This window comes from Coturnix japonica, chromosome 8 (genome assembly GCF_054131305.1).
Source record: "Coturnix japonica strain WE chromosome 8, WE-NBRP24, whole genome shotgun sequence".
NCBI classification, from domain to species: Eukaryota; Metazoa; Chordata; class Aves; order Galliformes; family Phasianidae; genus Coturnix; species Coturnix japonica.
The window spans coordinates 13005504-13025506 of NC_140670.1; the positions used below are offsets into that span (position 1 = coordinate 13005504).

The 20003-nt window shown below is 33.4% G+C and overlaps 1 protein-coding gene across 46 annotated transcripts in view; it reads left to right on the top strand.

Annotated features, from left to right (window-relative positions):
* KCNMA1 (potassium calcium-activated channel subfamily M alpha 1) overlaps positions 1-20003 on the top strand; it is a 409269-nt gene that overhangs the window by 236243 nt on the left and 153023 nt on the right. For all 46 annotated transcript variants that reach the window (XM_085554236.1, XM_085554238.1, XM_085554216.1 and 43 more), the window contains 2 exons: positions 8213-8306; positions 11188-11299. Coding sequence is in view for 43 of the 46 variants with exons in the window: in XM_085554216.1 (XP_085410342.1) it covers positions 8213-8306; positions 11188-11299 (206 nt within the window). In the remaining 3 variants the exon portion in view is untranslated. The remainder of the gene's footprint in view (positions 1-8212; positions 8307-11187; positions 11300-20003) is intronic.

The following is a 20003-nucleotide window of genomic DNA, read 5'->3' on the forward strand; positions in this document are numbered from 1 at the left end:
TTTTTAAATGTATGTTTCTACTACAAAGATTTTATGCCCCTGGTATACTTTTGGCTAACTTAATTTCCATTGTTCAATTCATTGTGAACATGGCAAAGTGCTTATGATTTCAGAAGCGTCATATTACAGTTTTTTCTTTTCATATCTATAATTATTTTCTCTTGTCCAGAGTAAACAGCTGCAAATCCTTGACATATTTTGATAAAGAGCATTAAAGAAAAACTATATTAAATTTTATAAGCAGATAAGAAGTAATAGAATGAGGTCTTATTACAGAGTAGAACCATACAAGATTGCCAACTTTACTAAATAGCATATGTAATTTAACAGAATTACCGTAGCAGAGATAATTGAAGTAGCTTCCGAAATATTGTCAAAAAGAGTAATAATGTAATTTTAGTTGAAATAGTATACTGGACGTTTTCTCTTAAATGCGCCATTAAATTCACAGAAATCTTTAATTAAAATGTGTACTCTAAGATTCTTGATCCATCCTTTTACAGCAGTGTCATCAGTGAGATTGTCTTCTTAAGTTAACGTAATATTATTTGCTACTACCAATGCTAGTATTCTCAGCCTTTGGTACACAATTTACAAAAGCAATACCAAGTAAAATAGTATGTACTTTACTCATGCCGTTCACAAGAGAACTCTTCTTAGGCAGGATCTTAGGCAGGATTGAGATTGTAATGGAGTGCAAAGTACTTTAAAGGTCCCAGAAAAGGCAGAAAGATTGGCATAGGGATTTTTAGCTCTCAGAATCTGATAGTTTAGCTCCACTGCAAGAATCTCCCTTTGGTTTGCACCAGTTAGTAATTAGAGAAGATATACACTGCCACCAGTTGACGATGTATATCTGTTTTGATGATATTAAGAACTACACCATTTTCAGAGTGAGGAATTTCAATGTGCGTACTTTCTGCAGCATCTAGCAATTCAATATAAAAATGAGAAGAAAAAAATATTTTAAACATATGCAGCTTTAATGGATAGTCAGGGGAAGATAAGAATTTGATTTTGCTTGAGTTTTGTGGTTATATTTTACTATGGTAGCCAATGCAGAAGCATAATGTACTTAAAATTCATCAGAAATTTGAGTTAGGAAGATGAAGTGTGACAACATTGTATTGGGAAGTGATTTTTCAACCAGGAAAGACAGATGAGATTGCAGAATATATGGTCATATTTAGCAAAGTGCAGATATTGACTTATTTGCACTATTCCTTATTTCCAATTTTTTCACAACACAGCCTGCATCACCGAGTTGTATTTGTGTAAACTAGGTAGTAGCAAAGGCATTTATTTCTTTCATTAGACAAGTTGTCAATTGTATGTAAGTCTGTAAAAGTCAGCAGAGTTATGCCAAGGAACATCTCAGGCATCTGAAGTAAGCTGGTATACCTGTGTTCTTAAATTGTACAAATTTAATTTCACTGTTAATATATACATGTGACAAAAATAAAAAAAAAAAATTAAAAAAAATTTTTCATGAGAAACTGTAAAATGATAGCTTTTTATTCTCACTACTTGTGACAATTACTTGTTTTCTGATATGGAAGGTAGTATATAACAATTTTTCTCATTGTGAAATTTGATTGAAAAAATCTATTTGACTGTTTTATGGGTTTTTTGTAGCTGGATGAAACTTAGTTTACGAACAGAAGAGTAGACATGCACTATGAAATCAATATTATTTTCTTCGGTGAAATGTGGATAAAACTCTTTGAATCCATGCAAAATTTGTGTATTTGTGTAGATGGATTCTTAGATCTACCTCGAATCAGCATTCCATGGAAAAAAAGAAGAAAGTTTTATGCTTCTACCACATGAATCAGGGAGGTGAAAGAAGCATGTAGAAAACCTAGTATAACTCAAGCACTGATTCTTAGAAAAATCTTTACTAAATGGTACTTTTACACCAATGTATTACTGATTGGTGTGTTTTTATTGTTACTTGTTACTTCTGACAGTGTATTTTTTAAAAAAAAAAAAAAAGAAAGAAAAAAAAAAGAGGAATTTGCTGATTTTTCCCCACATTAGACTAAAAGTTTGTCTAAGTTCAACTGTGAGCTATGGACATAATATAGAAGTAGGTAGTAGAAAGCATCTGCAGAACAGATGAGTCATTATGCCTTCTTGAATTAGATTACAACTAGAAAGATAATATTCTAGTGCCAGCTTGTGATCTGTCAGACTTTAAAGAATAACAGATGTTGTGATAACAGTGAAGAAAGGGAAATAAGGTGCGGTACACATGTGTGAAAAAGAGATCCCTTAAGGTGCTTGCAAGCTTGTAAGTTAAGCAATAGTCTCAGAAATGTGGAAGATTTGTAACAGTTCATTTTTTAAATCTTGATTAAATTTATTTTTGGAGAATTTATTTTAAAATTGAACAAAGATACTGAGTTTTTCTGTGATTCTAAGACTTGGCTTGGTGTTGGTGAAGTTAGGGTCAGTAAAAGATACTGAAAAGGAATGTAAAAGAGAAAGTTACATATGGAAGAAAGTGTTGAAAAGGCAGGAATGGAGATGCAACAAAGTAAGGTGTATATTAAATAAATATAAACTCATTGCATATTGAAATTGTGGATTAAAGAAAGACTGAAAATCCCTGTTTAACCCATTATGAAAAGTTCAGTTGAACAGAGAATATGTAAAAGGTATTTGTTGAAGTCCCAAAGGAAAGAATTATTAGTTTGAAGCTTTCTGAAGGAATAGGAAGGAGAAAATGATAGGTAATGTGGAGACTCAGCACAGAGAATGTACAGTGAAAAAGGTGAAAGACAGCTGAGCACAGTCAGCATTTTAACTATGAACAAGAACAGAAGCTTCAATGCTGAAATGTGTTGGTGGCAGAAAGCTTTCTGGTTTTATATGTGTGCACATTGGAGGAAGAGTTAGCTTTAGATGTAGGTGGTTGAATGCTCAAAAATAACTGAAATATATTGTTAGTGTTGACCAGATAAGAAGGTAAATAGAAATGATCACAATACTATCCTTAAACTTATCACTATTATGACAATTGTCTGTGAAATTCTTTAAGGAAGGGATTGTTCCTTCTTTACGCACAACCTCCAGGTACACGGAAGTTAGAAACTATCTAAAACAAAACACATAATGGTTCTAAGGAGTTTTATGGATCCCAAGTCTTAGAGTTGTGATAAATTCTCTAGTAGAATTTGCTGTCTGGGAAGTTGGTTCTTGCCTTCATTGAAGCATTTTTTCAGGTCGAGCTCTCTGCTCTTCTTATGGGGAGAGAAGACTCTAGTCATCTCGCATATCTTTTAGTACTAACTGAGAATGCTAGTAGCAAAGTTTCCCTGCTGGTAGTTGACAGCATGTCAAATGGGAGTGAAGTAATTTAGAGGACAGTTACCGTAAAAAAATGTAATTGACTTATTGATGTTACAATTCAAAGGAAGGTGTTATAAACTGAGAAATTTAACAAGCTGTCTTGCACTCAGAAGGTCACTATATATATCCCAAGAAAATTTTCTGTGACTCTAACTTGATTAAAATATGAAAGCCATTGAAGTAAGAAAGGGTATTAGGCTTTTTGTCATGTTATTAAATACCCCTGATTCTTATTTAATCTCATTAATTTAATTTTTTATTTTTTATTTTTTATTTCATGGGGATAAGACTTGCTGGGCATCCCCGTTTATATTTGTCTATGTTCATGCCTGCTTACATAAAGAGATTCTTTTAACAGTTTATTCTCTTCTGAGTAGTACAACTTAACTAGAGTAAAAGGAATAGAAATTGTTTTTCATTGAAAGAACTTTATTTTTAATAAATGATACATCTGGCTTTCTTCTCAATATTGTACTTAGTCAATATGTCATTGAAATGCAGTTAATCAGCTATCCATAACCCCTGTAATCTACCTTCTCCATGCTGTTAAGAATATGTTTTAAAAGGGTACAAATGGACACTGTCATATCAAATTTGTGCCGAAGTTTTGATTTTTTTTTTTAATTCTAAAGTTTGTAACATTGCTTTTTCTTTTTTTGTATAAATAAATGAGGGAAAATGGTATTACAAATGATTGTAAAGTAAAAAAAGAAAAAAAAAAAAAGAAAAAAAAAGAAAAAAAGGGGGAACTAAGAGTAAATGCTTTCTGTGGACAATTTGGTGTGGTCAAAGAAGATTTCTATACCCAAGTTGTTAATAGGTATTAATTTCAAATTTGAAAATACCAAATGGAGTGTCTTCAAGTGATAATATGCTAAAAACTTTTATAAATGGAGTGATTTCTCTCAATTATTTATGTGTGTTGATTGTATTTCAGCCACCTCTATTGGTACTTCATTACATAATTGTTGCTTGATCTTAAAATTCAATATCATCATTGAAAATTTTTTCTGAAAGAAAATGATCATCACTATATCTTTTTGTGTAACGGGCAAACTAAGAATTTTCATGAACTATGAAAATTTATCTTTTTATAGTATGTTATTTTATTTCTCAGACAAATTAAGCTTGTAATGATTTTTATTTTAGTTTAAAAATTTTCAATTTTACATATTGTTTAACTAATGTTTTATTATCATACACTTTATTTAACCTTATTTAGAAGATAAATTTCCTTACAAAAATTAAGACATTAATTTAGGACCCTTTCCTTAATTTCTAAAGTTTTCATTAACTTCTGAAAGCTCTAAAGGTATAGAAGCCTGTGTGATATTAACAACAGTTCTTTGCTGAAATTAACACACAAGTCATTTTTTTTTTTTAGGAGATTTATGTATCTTTTGCATAGCATTTCTCATCACCAAAATCTTACAGAAATTGTAACGAGATTAATGTGACTTAAAATGGATTGTCTTGTAGGCCTTTATATTAAGTGAAAAGTATGTGAGGAAATGATGGTGTGTCAAAAATACAAGTCCACTTCCTTACATACGAAGACTGGAATACAGAGCTGGAAAATGAAAATTTGGTGGTTACTTCAAGTACAGAGCTTGATATGCACAACACTGGCATAAAGTTTGAATTAGTAGATTAACAGAATTGCTTACTCTTACTTCTGTATGATATTCATGACAGTGAATGCACTTTAGCACAAATTGATGCCCAGGCTTTGAGATGCAATTAAAAATGGGCTGTGCAGCTTCTATCAAGAAATTAAATGATGCAGGAAAAAATACCCATGAGTTCTTCAAGTTAGTTGCTTTGCAGAACCCTGGTAACATTTTCTGAAGACTTCTGTGGGAAGTTTCATATGTGTATTCTTGTGGAAACAAGTAATTTCAGATAGGATTAAAATGCATGCAATTTTTTGCCCTCTCCCTCTTATTCTATCACTACACAGAGAATACCTCATTAATTAACCAGACTCATTCAACACTTCAAATTAACCAGAAATAAGTGAGAATAATAGAAAATACAGAGAAATTGGTGATCACAGTAGCTAATTGAACACTGGTAGGTTCTTTTGAAGTAAAAAAAAAGTGTGGTTCATTCATTTGCTCAGCTGTGGTAAAAATCATAGTGCTGGCTTCTGTGCCTGCTGCAGAAAATGTTTAATGCAGCTGGAAACATCTTATCAAAATTTAGACTCATCTGTGTAAATTAGATCAATTTACTTAATTCTCATGTAGTTTTTCCTGCTCACTGAATGGATTTATACCTATGATGCCTTTATTACTGGGTTTTGTAAGAGCTTGTATTGCCATAAAATGCTGCAATAATGAACAGAACAGGTAAATAAAGTTAGCATGAAACTGGAATGAGTAACAGTGTTTAAAGAGCATGAGAGAAAGGAAGAAAATTAGTAGAGGGTTTGCCCATGCTTGGCAAACAAATGTAAAGCTCTGTCCTTACTGCTGATTAGGCAAACTAAGTCCACTGTTAGCAATCTGTATACAACTTTTGTATTAGATTTTAGTTCACAGTTGTGGTGAATAACTTCATATAAACATTCACCTGAATAAAGCCACCAGCTTCGAATCAAGTATACTTCTACATTTTCATTACTTCTCTAGGTTTTATATATAGGATAGGATTCTGAATTTGTCATCTAGATAGATAACTTAGAAATTGAAAATAAGGACAATATCTGAAATGGAAGGTGCTTCAGGAAGAGAACTAAAAGTGAGGTTATCTCACCAGAGCTACTGGTAAGCAGCAGTGTCAAGTTAGGATTAAATTTCATTGTTAAGAATGGCTAATACTGCAAAGTATTTTGTAAACACAGTGATGATATATTGTATATTAACTAATTTGTGAGATTTTGTAGTTTTTGTAAAGGACAATGGTGCAAAAGGAGAGCAGTTAGCTGCAACCTTAGATGAACTAACATTCATGATAAGTAACAAATCACTGTTTGAGGAAGCTAATGAAGCTATCTCTAGCCAAGTTAAAGTTGGTGCAAATCCTGTTAGCTCCATTGATTACCTGCAGCTTTTACAGGTACTTAACCTTGAGTTAAGGGTTCCAGCCTGTGTATATACAGGAGTGTTCATTCTGCTTCTGTTGTATTTCCTATGGTTCCTATTGATAGGATGCATATATCTCGGTATATAGCCTACCTTATTTTAACAAAATACTTTACTCTCAATAATGCCATACAGAAACTGACCATTCTGGCTTATTGGATTTCATTCACACTTTTAGCAAAAACTATATCCATAAAGTACAAGATGCTGCTTTCTATCCTATATGTTAACATTTGGCTTTTCTTCCCTTCTGCCTGCTGTTCTAAATCAATTTCATTTGGTCTATAACAGAAAGATTTAATAACATCAATGTCTTTATAAATGGCTTTTTTTCAACATTTTAATATAATTTCCTATGTCATTGAGGCTTCTTAAATTATAAAGCTATTGTACATCAAGAAGAATTTTGCTGTATGCACTCCTGCATCTAAAGCCAAGAGAGGGCATGCTGTACTTAACTTGTTTGACCTGTAATGTATACGAGGAATGGAAACTTGGCTGCATGTGTAATGACCTATTAGCCCCTGTAATTTCCTTTATGCCTTATATTAGGTAACTGACCTTCATAACGCATAGAATCTTGCTTGTTGAGCAGTCTAGCATTATATTTGCAGAGCTGCAGCTATACTAACTGGTATTACAGTCACATTCAGTGATTTATTTGACCTGTGAAGCCAAAGATTTTTGTCTTTCCTGACAATATTTTCTAGGGTTCCAAATGATCCACATTCTAGTTTTTCACTTTATTAGTTATGATGGATACATGATCATTTGCAATATATGTGTGTACATGTATGTATATATAGTGGAACATCATATATATGTAGTATATACATCAGCATATATTGGAACATGACTTTTACTTAAGTCTCTAACTTCAGTATTGTTCTGTGGCTTCACCAACCTGTTTGACAAACTACACAAATAAATCACTAATCACACTCCTGGAAGTTATTCCTTCCTTAGATAAAGTGTATTTATAAAGTACCAGTTTGTATAGTGTGTGCTTTGGACCTGTCTCACTGTTAAATAAAGCATAATATAGTAAGCAAGAATTTGCAATGGCTGCCTGAAACACAGAAAGGTATTTAATTAACCTGCATGCAGAAATTAACCCTTACAGCACTGCATCAAATTTTTCAATTTTTTTTCCTGTATAATCTTACCAGTGGGCTATGTTGCTTTTCTACTCAGCTTTATAGTTCTGTATATCAAGTACATTAAAAAAAAAAAAAAAAAAAGTAAAAACAAAACAAACCAAAAAATTTACTGTGAACAACTGATTCTATAAGATTAAATGCCCCAGGTTGTTAATGAGTAATATGTTCCTAATCAACTGCTACTCTTTTAAAAAGTTTTACATCAAAACTTAAATTCAAAGTGTAAGGTTTCACTGTAGCCATGTGCCTGTTAGGTTTCTTCCTAAAATGTGCTAGGTATGTATGCTATAGAAAGAAGTCAGTTCTTTAAGGGTTAATATGGGGTTAAGGAATCCTCAGGTATTTTCCTGCTTGTCTTTTCTTAAAGGTATCTGCATGTTAATTTTTAGATATTACCTGAACAGGTGAATATTAAGACTGTGCGAATGACTAACTGACTGAATGAAATAATTCATTCAAAATGCTTGCTTGTATCTTGTAAATGACTGGGGGGTGGAAGGTGGAAATTAAAAAATTCTGAATCAGGGTTTTAAAATGAAATGCATACAAATCTCACTAGAAGAGAAACTCATATACTGACAACTTACTCTGATTTCTTTTTCTTCCAAATAGCCCAATAGAATCCTGCCAGAATTTCTACAAAGATTTCACATTACAGATTGACATGGCTTTCAATGTGTTCTTCCTTCTCTACTTTGGCTTGCGTGTAAGTAGTTTGTCATTGAGGACAGATGGAATTAACACTGAATGATAAAAACTAAGACAATTTCTAAAATGCATGATCAGAGCTTTTGTTTTGGAACATTCGATTATTAAAGACAAGCATATGAGATAAATAAGGAGACAGGAATCTTATAAATGTGAACAGCTTCTTCCAACCCTTCTGTGTTTGTCTCTTCAAGTATGGCAGAAAGTGAAAATTATTATAATGTATGTCAATATAGTCAAAACTTGTTTCAGTGTTCTCAGTGTGTGATAATTACCTCAGAAAAACTGGGAAATACTTGAATTATTTTACTGCTGTTAGATCTGTGTTTGGCAGTTGGAAGTGGAGATAACAGCGGGTAGAGCTGTCAATCTCAATTTTGTACACATCCATTTTTCCAGACTGCTAATGAATATTTTGCAGAAGTTGTAAATACCAGTCGGCATACTGAATATCAACATGTATCCTTAGAATATGCTTTTCACTTTCTGAAAATCCAGTAATTGGATTTGTGGTAATGTAGATTTTCTACTTGTTCGTTTCTCTTTCTTTCCTCTCTTCCTTCCTTCTTCCTTCCTGCCTTCCTGATCTACTTTTTTTAAGGGAATAAATAAATAAATAAATAAATAAATAAATGAAAATCTCCGAACATTGAGATATGCTTTGAATCTGTTAACTGCAAGGAAAAGTTTGTGTTAGCAGGAGGCTTGCCGCACCGACTTTCCAATGGCATGTTTGGTCAGAAGACCTTCAATACAGGTTGACCTTTTGACACAGAAGATTCAATGTATGATACTTAGGAATTTCTAACAACCCTCTACTTAGAAGTATTCAGATACTTTGTAAAATTTATCTTAGTGGTAAGGCAATATGTTCTTACCGGAATAATTAAACTTGTATATTGTCCACCTACTCAAGTTGGCTACAGTAACTGAAAGAACACAGTAGGAGAGAATATACTGATACTAAGTAATGCTTTGAAAAGGAGGGAGTAATGTTGGCTCTCTCTGTTTTGGTCCTGTGGATTGAATGTACTATACTGGTTATTGTATGTGAGACTGGCTACTAGAACACGCTTTTCAGTTGTTGCTTCAACCGAATCAAACTTTTGTGGTATCTAAAACAGCTTTGTGATGCAAGCCAGAGTATAGTAAGCAAGATATTAAGGATATTCACAGTCTCACAGTCTTGTGCGGGTTGGAAGGGACCTTAGAGATTGTGGAGTCCAACCCCTGGGATTCGAGCCTCCTGTGTAGCAGAGCGGCACTTCTACCACTTGCGCCAAAGGGGGGATTCGAACCCAGGCCTCCGGTGTTGCAAGCAGCATTCCTACCACTGTGCCACCGGAGGCAGCCTTCACTTCTGAACTGTACTCTCCATGTAAATTAAAATGCTTACGTACACGCAGCATCCATTCTCCAACACATTCTTCTGTACTGGAGTTCCTGATGAAACAAGTGATAATCAACTTCTTTGCATGCAAGAATTGTGTTAATGATGAATTTGCTGGCTTAACAAGCTGAATTAAAAAGCATCTCATGCCTTTAGCTACTTAAGACTTTTTTTTCTTTCTTTTTCTTTCTTTTTTTTTCTTTTTTTCCTCCCTTCCTCCCCCCAGACAAGTACGTTCTGTTAGTACTCACTGGCAAATTAAAGTATTTGAATAAATATTTAAAATCTCATCTTCCTCCATCTGTTTTCCTTGAAATTATGTCACAATTCAAAGTCATGAAAATACTACTATATCATCAATACCAGATGATATTTGAGTTCAAACACACACAACCATTTAATAATCCTGAAGGGCTAGTAACCAACTATGTGAGAAGTCAGGAATTTACTAACTTCTGATGAAGACTATGTCCAAATTGCATGAGTTAGTAGCTAATCAAGAAATAGTCTGACAAATGTATGACAGACAGAATTGTGCTCCTGCTTCTAGAACAGCATGTTATCTCTTCAAGCATGATTCTGGAACGTGAAGTGCTTCTATTAGTTGCTAATTATCTAAACAAATAATTATTCAAATACTTTCCCAGAAAACTGTGAGTGGCCTTTATAGTCAAGGCTGTTTTTGTTTTTTTTTTTTTTTGGTTTTGGTTTTGGGTTTTGGTTTTGAGTTTTAACCTTTTGGAAAGCAAAATGTCGTTGCTTATGGTGTGATAAAATGCTGACTAGATCAAACATGAGTTCAGAAAATAATGACCTGCGCTCCTGAAAAGCTTTTAGTTCCATATATTCTGACTACTTTTAAATTCATCAGGAAGAAGCTGAAAAGTCTTAATGAATCTGGATATGTTTTGCTCAGTTTTCATGCTACAGCTTGCTTTAATTGTATAATGCAGAATAAGAAAATGTCAATACATTTTTATTTGTGAATCTTCTTTGAACATGTGCTGTCTTTTTTTTTTTTTTTCCCCAAGTGTCACTTCAACAATCATGAAATCATGAAACCCTTTTCTATTTTTGCTTGTTTATTTGTTTCTCAATGCTGAATTCAAAATCAGCAGAAAGAAGGAGCATCTTCCAGAGCACAATTTAGAGGACTGAAGTCCTGTTGCTGTCCTGAATTATTGCCTGAAGGATTTGTCATACTGATTAACTCTAGATAAGATGATAGTGGGAATTTGGTAAACAATAAATGATAATAATATTAATAAAAACAGCAAATACATGATGACAATACAACTAATGTGTTTGGAGTGCTACAGGAACGTGATATACTTTGGAATAATTTATACTTATCTACATTTTTCTAATATTACAGCTGAACTACTCGTTAGCTTTGGAGTTTAATATTTTATAATGGATTGTACTGCATGCAGCTACACAACTCTAACTTGATTCTTCTCTCTCTTTTTTTTTTTTTTTTTTTTCCCAGTTCATAGCAGCCAATGACAAGCTATGGTTTTGGCTGGAAGTTAACTCAGTAGTAGATTTCTTCACGGTCCCTCCAGTGTTTGTTTCAGTATATTTAAACAGAAGTTGGCTTGGTAAGTAATAGTGTTTGTCCTTTTAGTAGCTATTATAAAAACACCTAAACTTGGCATATTTTGGTAATTCTTTTACCTTATGGCATCATAAAAGCAGAAGAATTGTACCAAAATTGTATTTGAAGTGATCCTTTGGCCCAGATAAATGAATAGAATTAGATCCTGCTTGTTAGCAGGCATGAGTGTTGTTCCCAGTGGGGGTCAGAATTGGGACCAATCCTTTTTAATATTCTTATTGATGATTTGAGCAGGAGGATTGCTTGAACCCCCAGTAAGTTTGATTACAGTGGGGAGGCAGTATTGATCTGCTTGAGGGTCGGAAGGTACTACAGAGAGATTTGAATAGGCTGGATTGGTGGGCTGAGACAAATGGGATGAAGTTCAGCAAGACCATGTGCCTGGGTCTGCACTTTGGTCACTACAACCCTGTACAGTGTCACAGGCTTGTGGCGGAGTGGCTGGAAAGCTGAACAGAGTAAAAGGATCTTGGCATGTTAATAGTCACTTCAACATGAGCCATCCAGCACTATTCCCAGGCTGGCAAAGAAGTCCAGTGGCATCCTGGATTGTATTTTGAGTAGTGTAGCCTGCTGGAGTGGAGAGGTGATCATTGCTCTGTATTTGGCATTAGTGAGGATGCACCCTGAGTACTGCGTTCAGTTTTGGGCCTCTTGCTGCAAGGAAGACATTGTGGCCCTGGAGTGTGCCCAGAGTAGGGCAACGAAGCTGTGAGGGGGCTGGAGCACAAGTCTTATGAGGATCAGCTGAAGGAATTGGTATTGTTTAGTCTGGAGAAGAAGAGGCTCAGGGTAGACCTTATTGCTCTCTTCAACTCCTTGAAAGGTGAATATATCAAGGTGTGGTTCAGCCTCTTTTCCTAGATAGCTAGCAATAGGATTAGAGGGAAGGGCTTCAAGCTGCACAAGGGGAGGTGAAGGTTATTTGTTAGAAGACACTTCCTTCCTAAATAGTGGTCAAACATTGGAACAGGCTGCTCAGAATGGAGGCATTCAAGAAAAATGTCTATGTGGAACTTAGGAATATAATTTAATGGGCATGGTTGTGATGATTTGATGGGTGGACTTAGAGGCCTTTTTTACTCTTGGTGATTCTATGAATACAAGTCCCTACTGTAGGTATTGGTAAGGTCCATCTAGAATGTACATGTGTCTGTTTATACAAAGTAGGGAATATAGTGTAATTGTTACCTGAACAGATGTTCCAAGCCACTTATTTACTGAAATCCACTGCCATGAATCAATGTTAGTGATGAAAACAGGTTTCCTTCACATTTTGTGCCAAAAGAAAATTTTAAATCCACTGGAACAGTATGTTTGGAAGATTTAGATAGATGTTACTGGTCTGAAACCTTGTGTAGGAAAGACCACTAGGAGCGCACTGATAAAAGATATGGCACACAAAAATGATTACAAAGTGAAACAAAGTAGAAAAACAAACAGGAAAAAAAAAACCAAACAGTCATACAATATGGTGTATTAAGTTTCTTGTACCCATTGCATATTTCTGTCTAGTTACATAAAATGAGGATCAAAATTTGGGAGTTTTTGACTGGGGAAAACTTTCCAAAATGTCATGCTTTGAAAGTGCTATACCTTTATTAGACAGCAAATGAAGCCTTACCTATCCATTTCTCTAGAAACATTAGTGCAAGTTTTCCCTGAAAACTGAAGAGACTCATAAAATTTAAAACAAAACGGAAATTTAAATAAAATTATTATATTCTCAATTTGGTACAGAAATTTAAATATACAGAAATTATCTTTAATCCAGTATTGAATGAAAATAGATTAATATGTTGCATAACTGTGTTCAGTTCATAGTATACATTAATGGTTATTAATAAACCAAAGAAAGCAGCAAAACAGCCAGAAAAGACTATTACAGATCCTCTTGTAATTGAAGTCTTCATTATATTCTTCCACCACATTTGTTAAGTGAAAATTTTTCAAGTAGAAAGTCATAAAATTCCGTAATTTTTTGATAAGAAATGGAAAATATCTCAATAACAAATGAATTAATACATATAAGAAAATTATAGATTTCACTAGCAGTTTTCTCAGATTCAAAAATCCCAGGATTTTACATTATGTGATTTAGAAGGATGTATTTTCATACTTGAATTTGACATATCATAGATTCCCAGAACTTTCAGATTTAAGGCATTGAAGACAAAAGTGAACTGAGAGCAAAAACTAGTGTCACAGCATCATAGAAAATGAACGTGAAATAAGCAAATAGCACGAAAATACCAACAACTGGAAAGCTATGCAAAAAGACAATTAGTTGGAATTAATATACTTTGTGCAAGTGACTGCATAACTGACTCATTCGTGGTGACACGGCAATCTAACTGAACCAACAGCAATAATGACAGTGCTTGCACATTTATCATTTTTTCCTGAGTAGTTTGTATATGATCCATGTCATTTTGCAGGCAGAGTTAAATGTTGTAATTACATTTATTAGTTGGGTTAAAAGGATTTTCTCTTCTCGTTAATTGCAGCAGTTCCATTTTGTTCTGGATTTCTTTTCTACAGTGCCACTTCACTTGTTTTCTGATTGAATCCTCTTTTAGAGATATTTATCACCTGCTGAAACACAGATTTGTTTAATTTTTATTATGCAACTGGCTTATGAGCATCATTTTTATGTTGTGTGTGCATTTACACTTGCTTCTTCTGTGTTTATTCCAGAGGAGCTTTCACTTTAGGGAAACTAATTCTCAGTGAAACATTTTACTTATTTAAAAATGTGATTCTGTTATTCTGTGAATTACTTGTGTCTGTGACATAGATGTGATTTAGACCAGCAAAGTGTAATTTGGAAGCATTGTGTTGAAAGAGTTTTTAAGCAAATACACAAGTATATTAATGAAGGGTGTTCAATCACAGTTTTTAAAGAGAGAGAAGAATTTACTTTGCTGAGGTGGCTGAAATGGTTGGCACAGGTTTTATAGGTAACAGCGGAAAGACAGAAGTGTGGGTGGAGGGCTAGGGAAAATGTTTTCACTGTATTATTAGTTTCAGGTCAATTGCCTACTTTTTTTTTTTTTTTTTCTCTCTCTCTCTCTTTCTAAATGTTTTAAATTGGAGGATAGATGCTTATCTAGAGAATGATTTAGAACATGAGCTAGATTCCACTATGCAAATACAATTCGAGATAATCAGATAACGTGTTTCCACCAAAAGGTTTCTGTAAATGTTATGATGTTCACTGCCTATTGTAAAGCAGAAAGCAAACAGCACTTAAAACCCGCAATGATAACAAATTTTTATATTTGAAATTTCCCTTTAGAAAAGATTTCTAGTGTCATTTTTTGCTAGCTACCACCATGTAGCATAAGCAAAGGAAGTATGTGAGCAAAATACAGCAGGTATATGGAATGATCTGCTTACTGTACCTGAAAAATGGGATAGAGAAAGGGAAAATTTAAGTAATTCAGTGGTATATATTAAATCAGTAGTCAATGGTGATAAATTGCTTATGCTAATATTTAAAACCACAGTTAAAAACATCACTTTTCTGATGAAGTATATTTGCATCTATATCCTACTGATGTTTTTCTACCACTGTTTTGCAAAAAGTAACATTTGTTCAGATACTTATATGTAAAATAGAATACTTGCACAGAACTGTAGGTGAAATTTGATAGTACTGATAAAAGGACAAATGTCTGCTATAATAGTACATTTCTGTGTAGTGGGGAGAATCCTTCCAAGGGAACAACAATAACACAAAGAATGGTGTTTCTGGCTCTAGAGATTTTACAACTTGTTTTGATAATTAATTTTAGGCAGATGTTTTCTAATAATTGATGAAGGTGCTGTCTTTACAGTATAAGTGAAGGTAAAAATGCTGTTGGAGGGGAAAAAAAAAAAAAAGAAAAGAAGAAAAAAAGATTTGCAGTAACAGAAATTAGATTCTAGCAAAACTCTTTTTTTAACATTATTCATTTATTATCATTATGATTAAGATGGTCAGTCCTTTGTTGCTTTGGTAGATTGCAATATACTAAGCTGGAAAGGCCTTCAGTGTGTGAATATTTTCTAGCCTTATTCAGTAATGATTTACAAACACTGTGCCCTCCACATAAAATTGTTACTCTGTTTTCTGTGAGGGCAAACACCTTTAAATAACCAAAATGCTTGTTATCATGTACTTGCCTATGAAAATTTTGTATTGACTTTATGAGCAGAATAGGTTGGATAAATTCTCTTGACAGGGTGATATTGATAGAGGAAGATTAAATATGTAAAATATCATCTTAGATTCATTTTTTCCAAGGACATGTGAATTAAGACCAATCAACCTTAGGGACTACAGAGATTTAAATAAATCCTAACTAATTATAAGGATTTGATATTCTTTCATATTAACATTCAATCACAATTGATCAGTTTACTTTTCCCATTTATTCTACTGTACATTTTAATTCTTGGAAACTATTTGCTAATAGATTCATCTGGCATCCCCTAGGCAGTCTTGGCTGCTGGTGAAGCTGTGCTGTTTTTTCAGAAAGTTATTTGAGATTTATAGTGTGGGGGGAAAGTAGGCAGACAATGCATGCAAATGTAGACATATCTGCAGCATAGAGAATGAATCTCTCTATGTGGTGGAAAGCATATTTCTTAAAAAGGAGGCTTTCTTTTTATGTGATCTTTCTTCAAATCCTGTTCAGATCCTACTACAGACTTTTCAAGTCATTTTGGATCTGGCTTGATGATTCAGTGTCAATTCTTGGTCTTAGAAAACTATTTCCTGTGTCTCTTGTAGAGAGTGCTATTTATGTCAGAAAATGAATTTAGTTTCTCCTTGTGGTTACGGGAAATAGATGCATAACTTTAGAGAAAAAACAAATAGTTTAAGCTGATGGTGCAAATACCTTCTGGCCATCCAGCAAGTGTGCTTTAATATGAAACTTAAAAATCTGTGAGAATAACTGACATGGAAAGCAACATTTGTTCCAATTTTTTTTTAATTGCCTTCCCCCCCCCCCCCCCCCCCGATATTCTCCACAGAGCAACTCTGCCTAAATTGTGTATGAATTTGCTGAACACTTGATGCCTTTTGGAAAATAGAATGCAACAGGGTACCTTATTGACATAAAGTGCTTTGATAATTGAATTCTGACGGTGCCTGTGAGAGAGGAGCTCCAAAACTTTATAAGCATCTTCTGTCTCTTGATACACCCACAGGCCTTAGAAATATGCCTTTTTTAGCACCCTTAGTTTACAGCCAATTTTCAGTGTGTTTATTCATTAAGAATTATGTATTTCTGCCATCTACTGGCGGGAATTATGAATACACATCCAAATTCTACAACATGCCTTTAATGTGCCAGGTTTTTTTTTCCCTTTTACAGAACTGGTGTATTTTTTACAGCTTTAAAACACATTATGTACTTTTACTTATATTTTATATGCATTGGGAGAAAAGTTTTGTTAAATTTCCACAGAAAATAATGTTTGTCATGCATATGCAGTATTTTGTTTGCAGTAACATTTCTTCATTTACTTCAGGTGCCTTCAAGAAGGTATAAGAATTTTTTTAAGAACATCCTTCTTAATAGTCTGTGTGCTAGGTCTTTTGACAACAGTGTGTCATTGAAAAGACTGTACCATGTGTATAATATTGAATATGACAATTTTTTGCTCCTTTTAGTCAAACAATATTTCCTTATTATTTTTCAGTATCACCTGTTAATTTTGACAATGTGGATTTTATTTTCCCTCCAGAATATTAATAGAAATATTAACTTAATGTCAAGAACCCTTCCCTGACAAGAATACTCTTGACAGCATGCTATTTAAGGGCGTAATGGTTATTTTTTTGCTCAATGAATGCCATGGCAATGCTACATTATCTACATTAGTATGTACAACTTTACAGCTCAGACATGAATTCTAATGGAAATAGAATGTTTTCCTATGTACAGAAAACAAATCTTTATTTTGAACTGTTAATTATTTAGCTGTAATATTCCTTGTTCTGTCTGTGATTTGTTTATGATATTAACTTTCACATATGTTTGTGGATCTTCGACTGATTGTGACAGACTCACTGAAAACCAGTAGGCTGCAGAGCAAATTTTTAAATTTACTGGATAGAGGGTACGCAGACATGATGACTTATTTAAAAATGTCTCGCTTAGTCATTTTAGGAAGGCAATTTTGCCATAATTACATGACTGGCTTTTTCTGAAAACATGTGTAAGATTTCAGCCTCATATGCCTTGGTACTGAAATGTCTGCCAGGCCTAAGGTAGTAGCCACAATAAAATGTCATTTATTGCAGTATGCAGTAAAGTTGTTAACATCAATCAATAACACTTTCTTTTTTGAAATTTGATGTTTTAAGATACAAAATATAAATTAATATTACTACTTAGAAATTGTGTCATGAACAGCAAATACACTCGCTAATCAGTATTTTCATTTAAGCAGCCTAAATTTGTATTTCATAATCAGTTTAAAATAACATCTGCTAAGATGGAGTCCTGTGGGCAGTCCCTTACTTAAATGAAACACTGTTTGAGGTTGTAATGTTTATAACTTCCAAAGGTTATCAGTACTCTTCAGCCTATTTCTTTTAGATTTACATTCTTTTAGTTTAAACCAAACTAATTTTTTTTCCATGTGTATTATAGAAAAACATTATTTTGCCTTAGCTGTGGCCTAGTTATCAGTAGAACATATTCATCATAAAGAAAAGAAATAAGAGAGCATCTGATTCTGTCTGTGGTACTAGTAATCCTATAGGTCCTATCTGAGTGTGGAAAACTGAGTTCACTTTACTGCATATTCCATATGTGTTGTTAGAAAGTCCTAAAGCTAATGATGTTCAGAGGGCGTTTGCTTGCTCTTTCAGTGTGTATGCTTTGGCATACATTTTCAAGTTGTTTTTTTTTTTCCTTTCCTTTCTTTTCTTTATTTTTATTTATAAATTTATTTTCATTGTAGAGGGGTTTTTAAATATTGAACAGCATTAGAAGAGACATTACTAAACTTTGGAAAGCACATTTATTTAGTTTGGGTGTTCAGGCATTTAGTTTACAAGTCTCTTAGAATAAATCAATACAGTATATTTACAAATGTTATATTAGCCTGTACTAGTTCGGAAACATTTTGCTCTAAATCTGTCTACCAGTCATTCTTTCTGGTTTGATATTTGTAAAGGGGCATGAAGTCAGAGACTCTGAGTCTTCTTTGTAGTTTAGGTTCCAAATATCTAAGCTTATCTTGTCTTTGAAATTGCATGGGCGTTTGTCAGGAATAGATCTTATTATGAAATCTCACTAGCTGCTACTTCGGACCAGAAGCAGAAATGTTGGAAAAACGGTCTATTCAACTTTATCAGCAGTTATGTTTGTTATGAGTAAAAATATAGCAGATGGCAAGGAAATATGAAAACCAGAATAATACCTTAATTAATTTAAAGACACACACACACAAAACCACAGCATTTTAATTTTGGAAAGTGTGTTTTTTGGATTAGTCAAACATTTTCTTTTTTTTCCCCTAAACCTATTTTCTTTCTGTTACATGTGATTTATGCAGTGAAATTATGTTGTTTTCTTTTAATGCACATCTAATGTTATTTAGAAGTTCACATTTTAATTATGTTCTTAAATGTTCAATTATGTAAATAATAAAAAATTAAGGCAGTTTCATATTCTTATTAAAATTCATATAATATATACTGTTTGTATCATTTTTTATTATATATGTATAATTACAATTGTTTTTGATTCCTGTTACTGCATACTTACTGTAATGTTTAGTGATGGCTAGATATAGGGTTAGAACAATGCTTGCTCAAGAAAATAATAGGTTTATAGTGATTAGTGGGCAGACAATTTGTATGATGATGTAGCAGTCAATGAACATCAGAGTTTATACATGAAAGATATTGCGATCATAAATTCAAACAAAATAGGATAATTTGTAAAGTGGTTTGTATAATTTGTACTGTGGTTCTAGCTTTTATTTTCTATGAAAGTTCATAATTACACTGAGATTGGTCTCTCCTGTCTGGCTTCACTGTCCTTTCTGCTATGGGCAAAATATCCATACAACAGCATTGTAAAATGAGCTGTAAAAGCAGATACACATAGGAAATAAAAATGATCTTTGATGACTTCTAGATTCTCTCATGTTCATGCTTACTGTGGAAATACATCTAAGTTATATAGAAAATATGTAGCAGTCAGGAGTAAAGGACAATAATGCACATATTTGGAGGAAGGTTGTCTTCTGGGAAAACATCAGAGACACCTGCTTTTCTAGAAACTGATTCTAATATACTCTGATAGTGTATTTTTTCACTGTCTACTCTCTTAGTGTTGTAATTTTGTGGCAATACATTTGTCACTGATACTAACTTTTGGCAATATGTTAGCCTATTTCTGTTTTTAAGCAGTAAAAAACCCTAAGAATATTCATCTCAGAAGGCAGACCACAGACAGATTTCCTGTTTGAAATTAATCTGAAGAATATTAAATCTTTTCTTTGCTGGACTTACTCCAGATTCAGTCTTACTGCTTTATTGAATCTTCCAGTTCTCAGGTTTTGTAATTAGCAAAAGAGCATCATTCATCTTTAACAGGCATAAATATTTTATGAAGTGTGTGGCACACATCTGGTCAGAAAAGTAGGATTTTTTTTCACACCTGTATCATAATCAC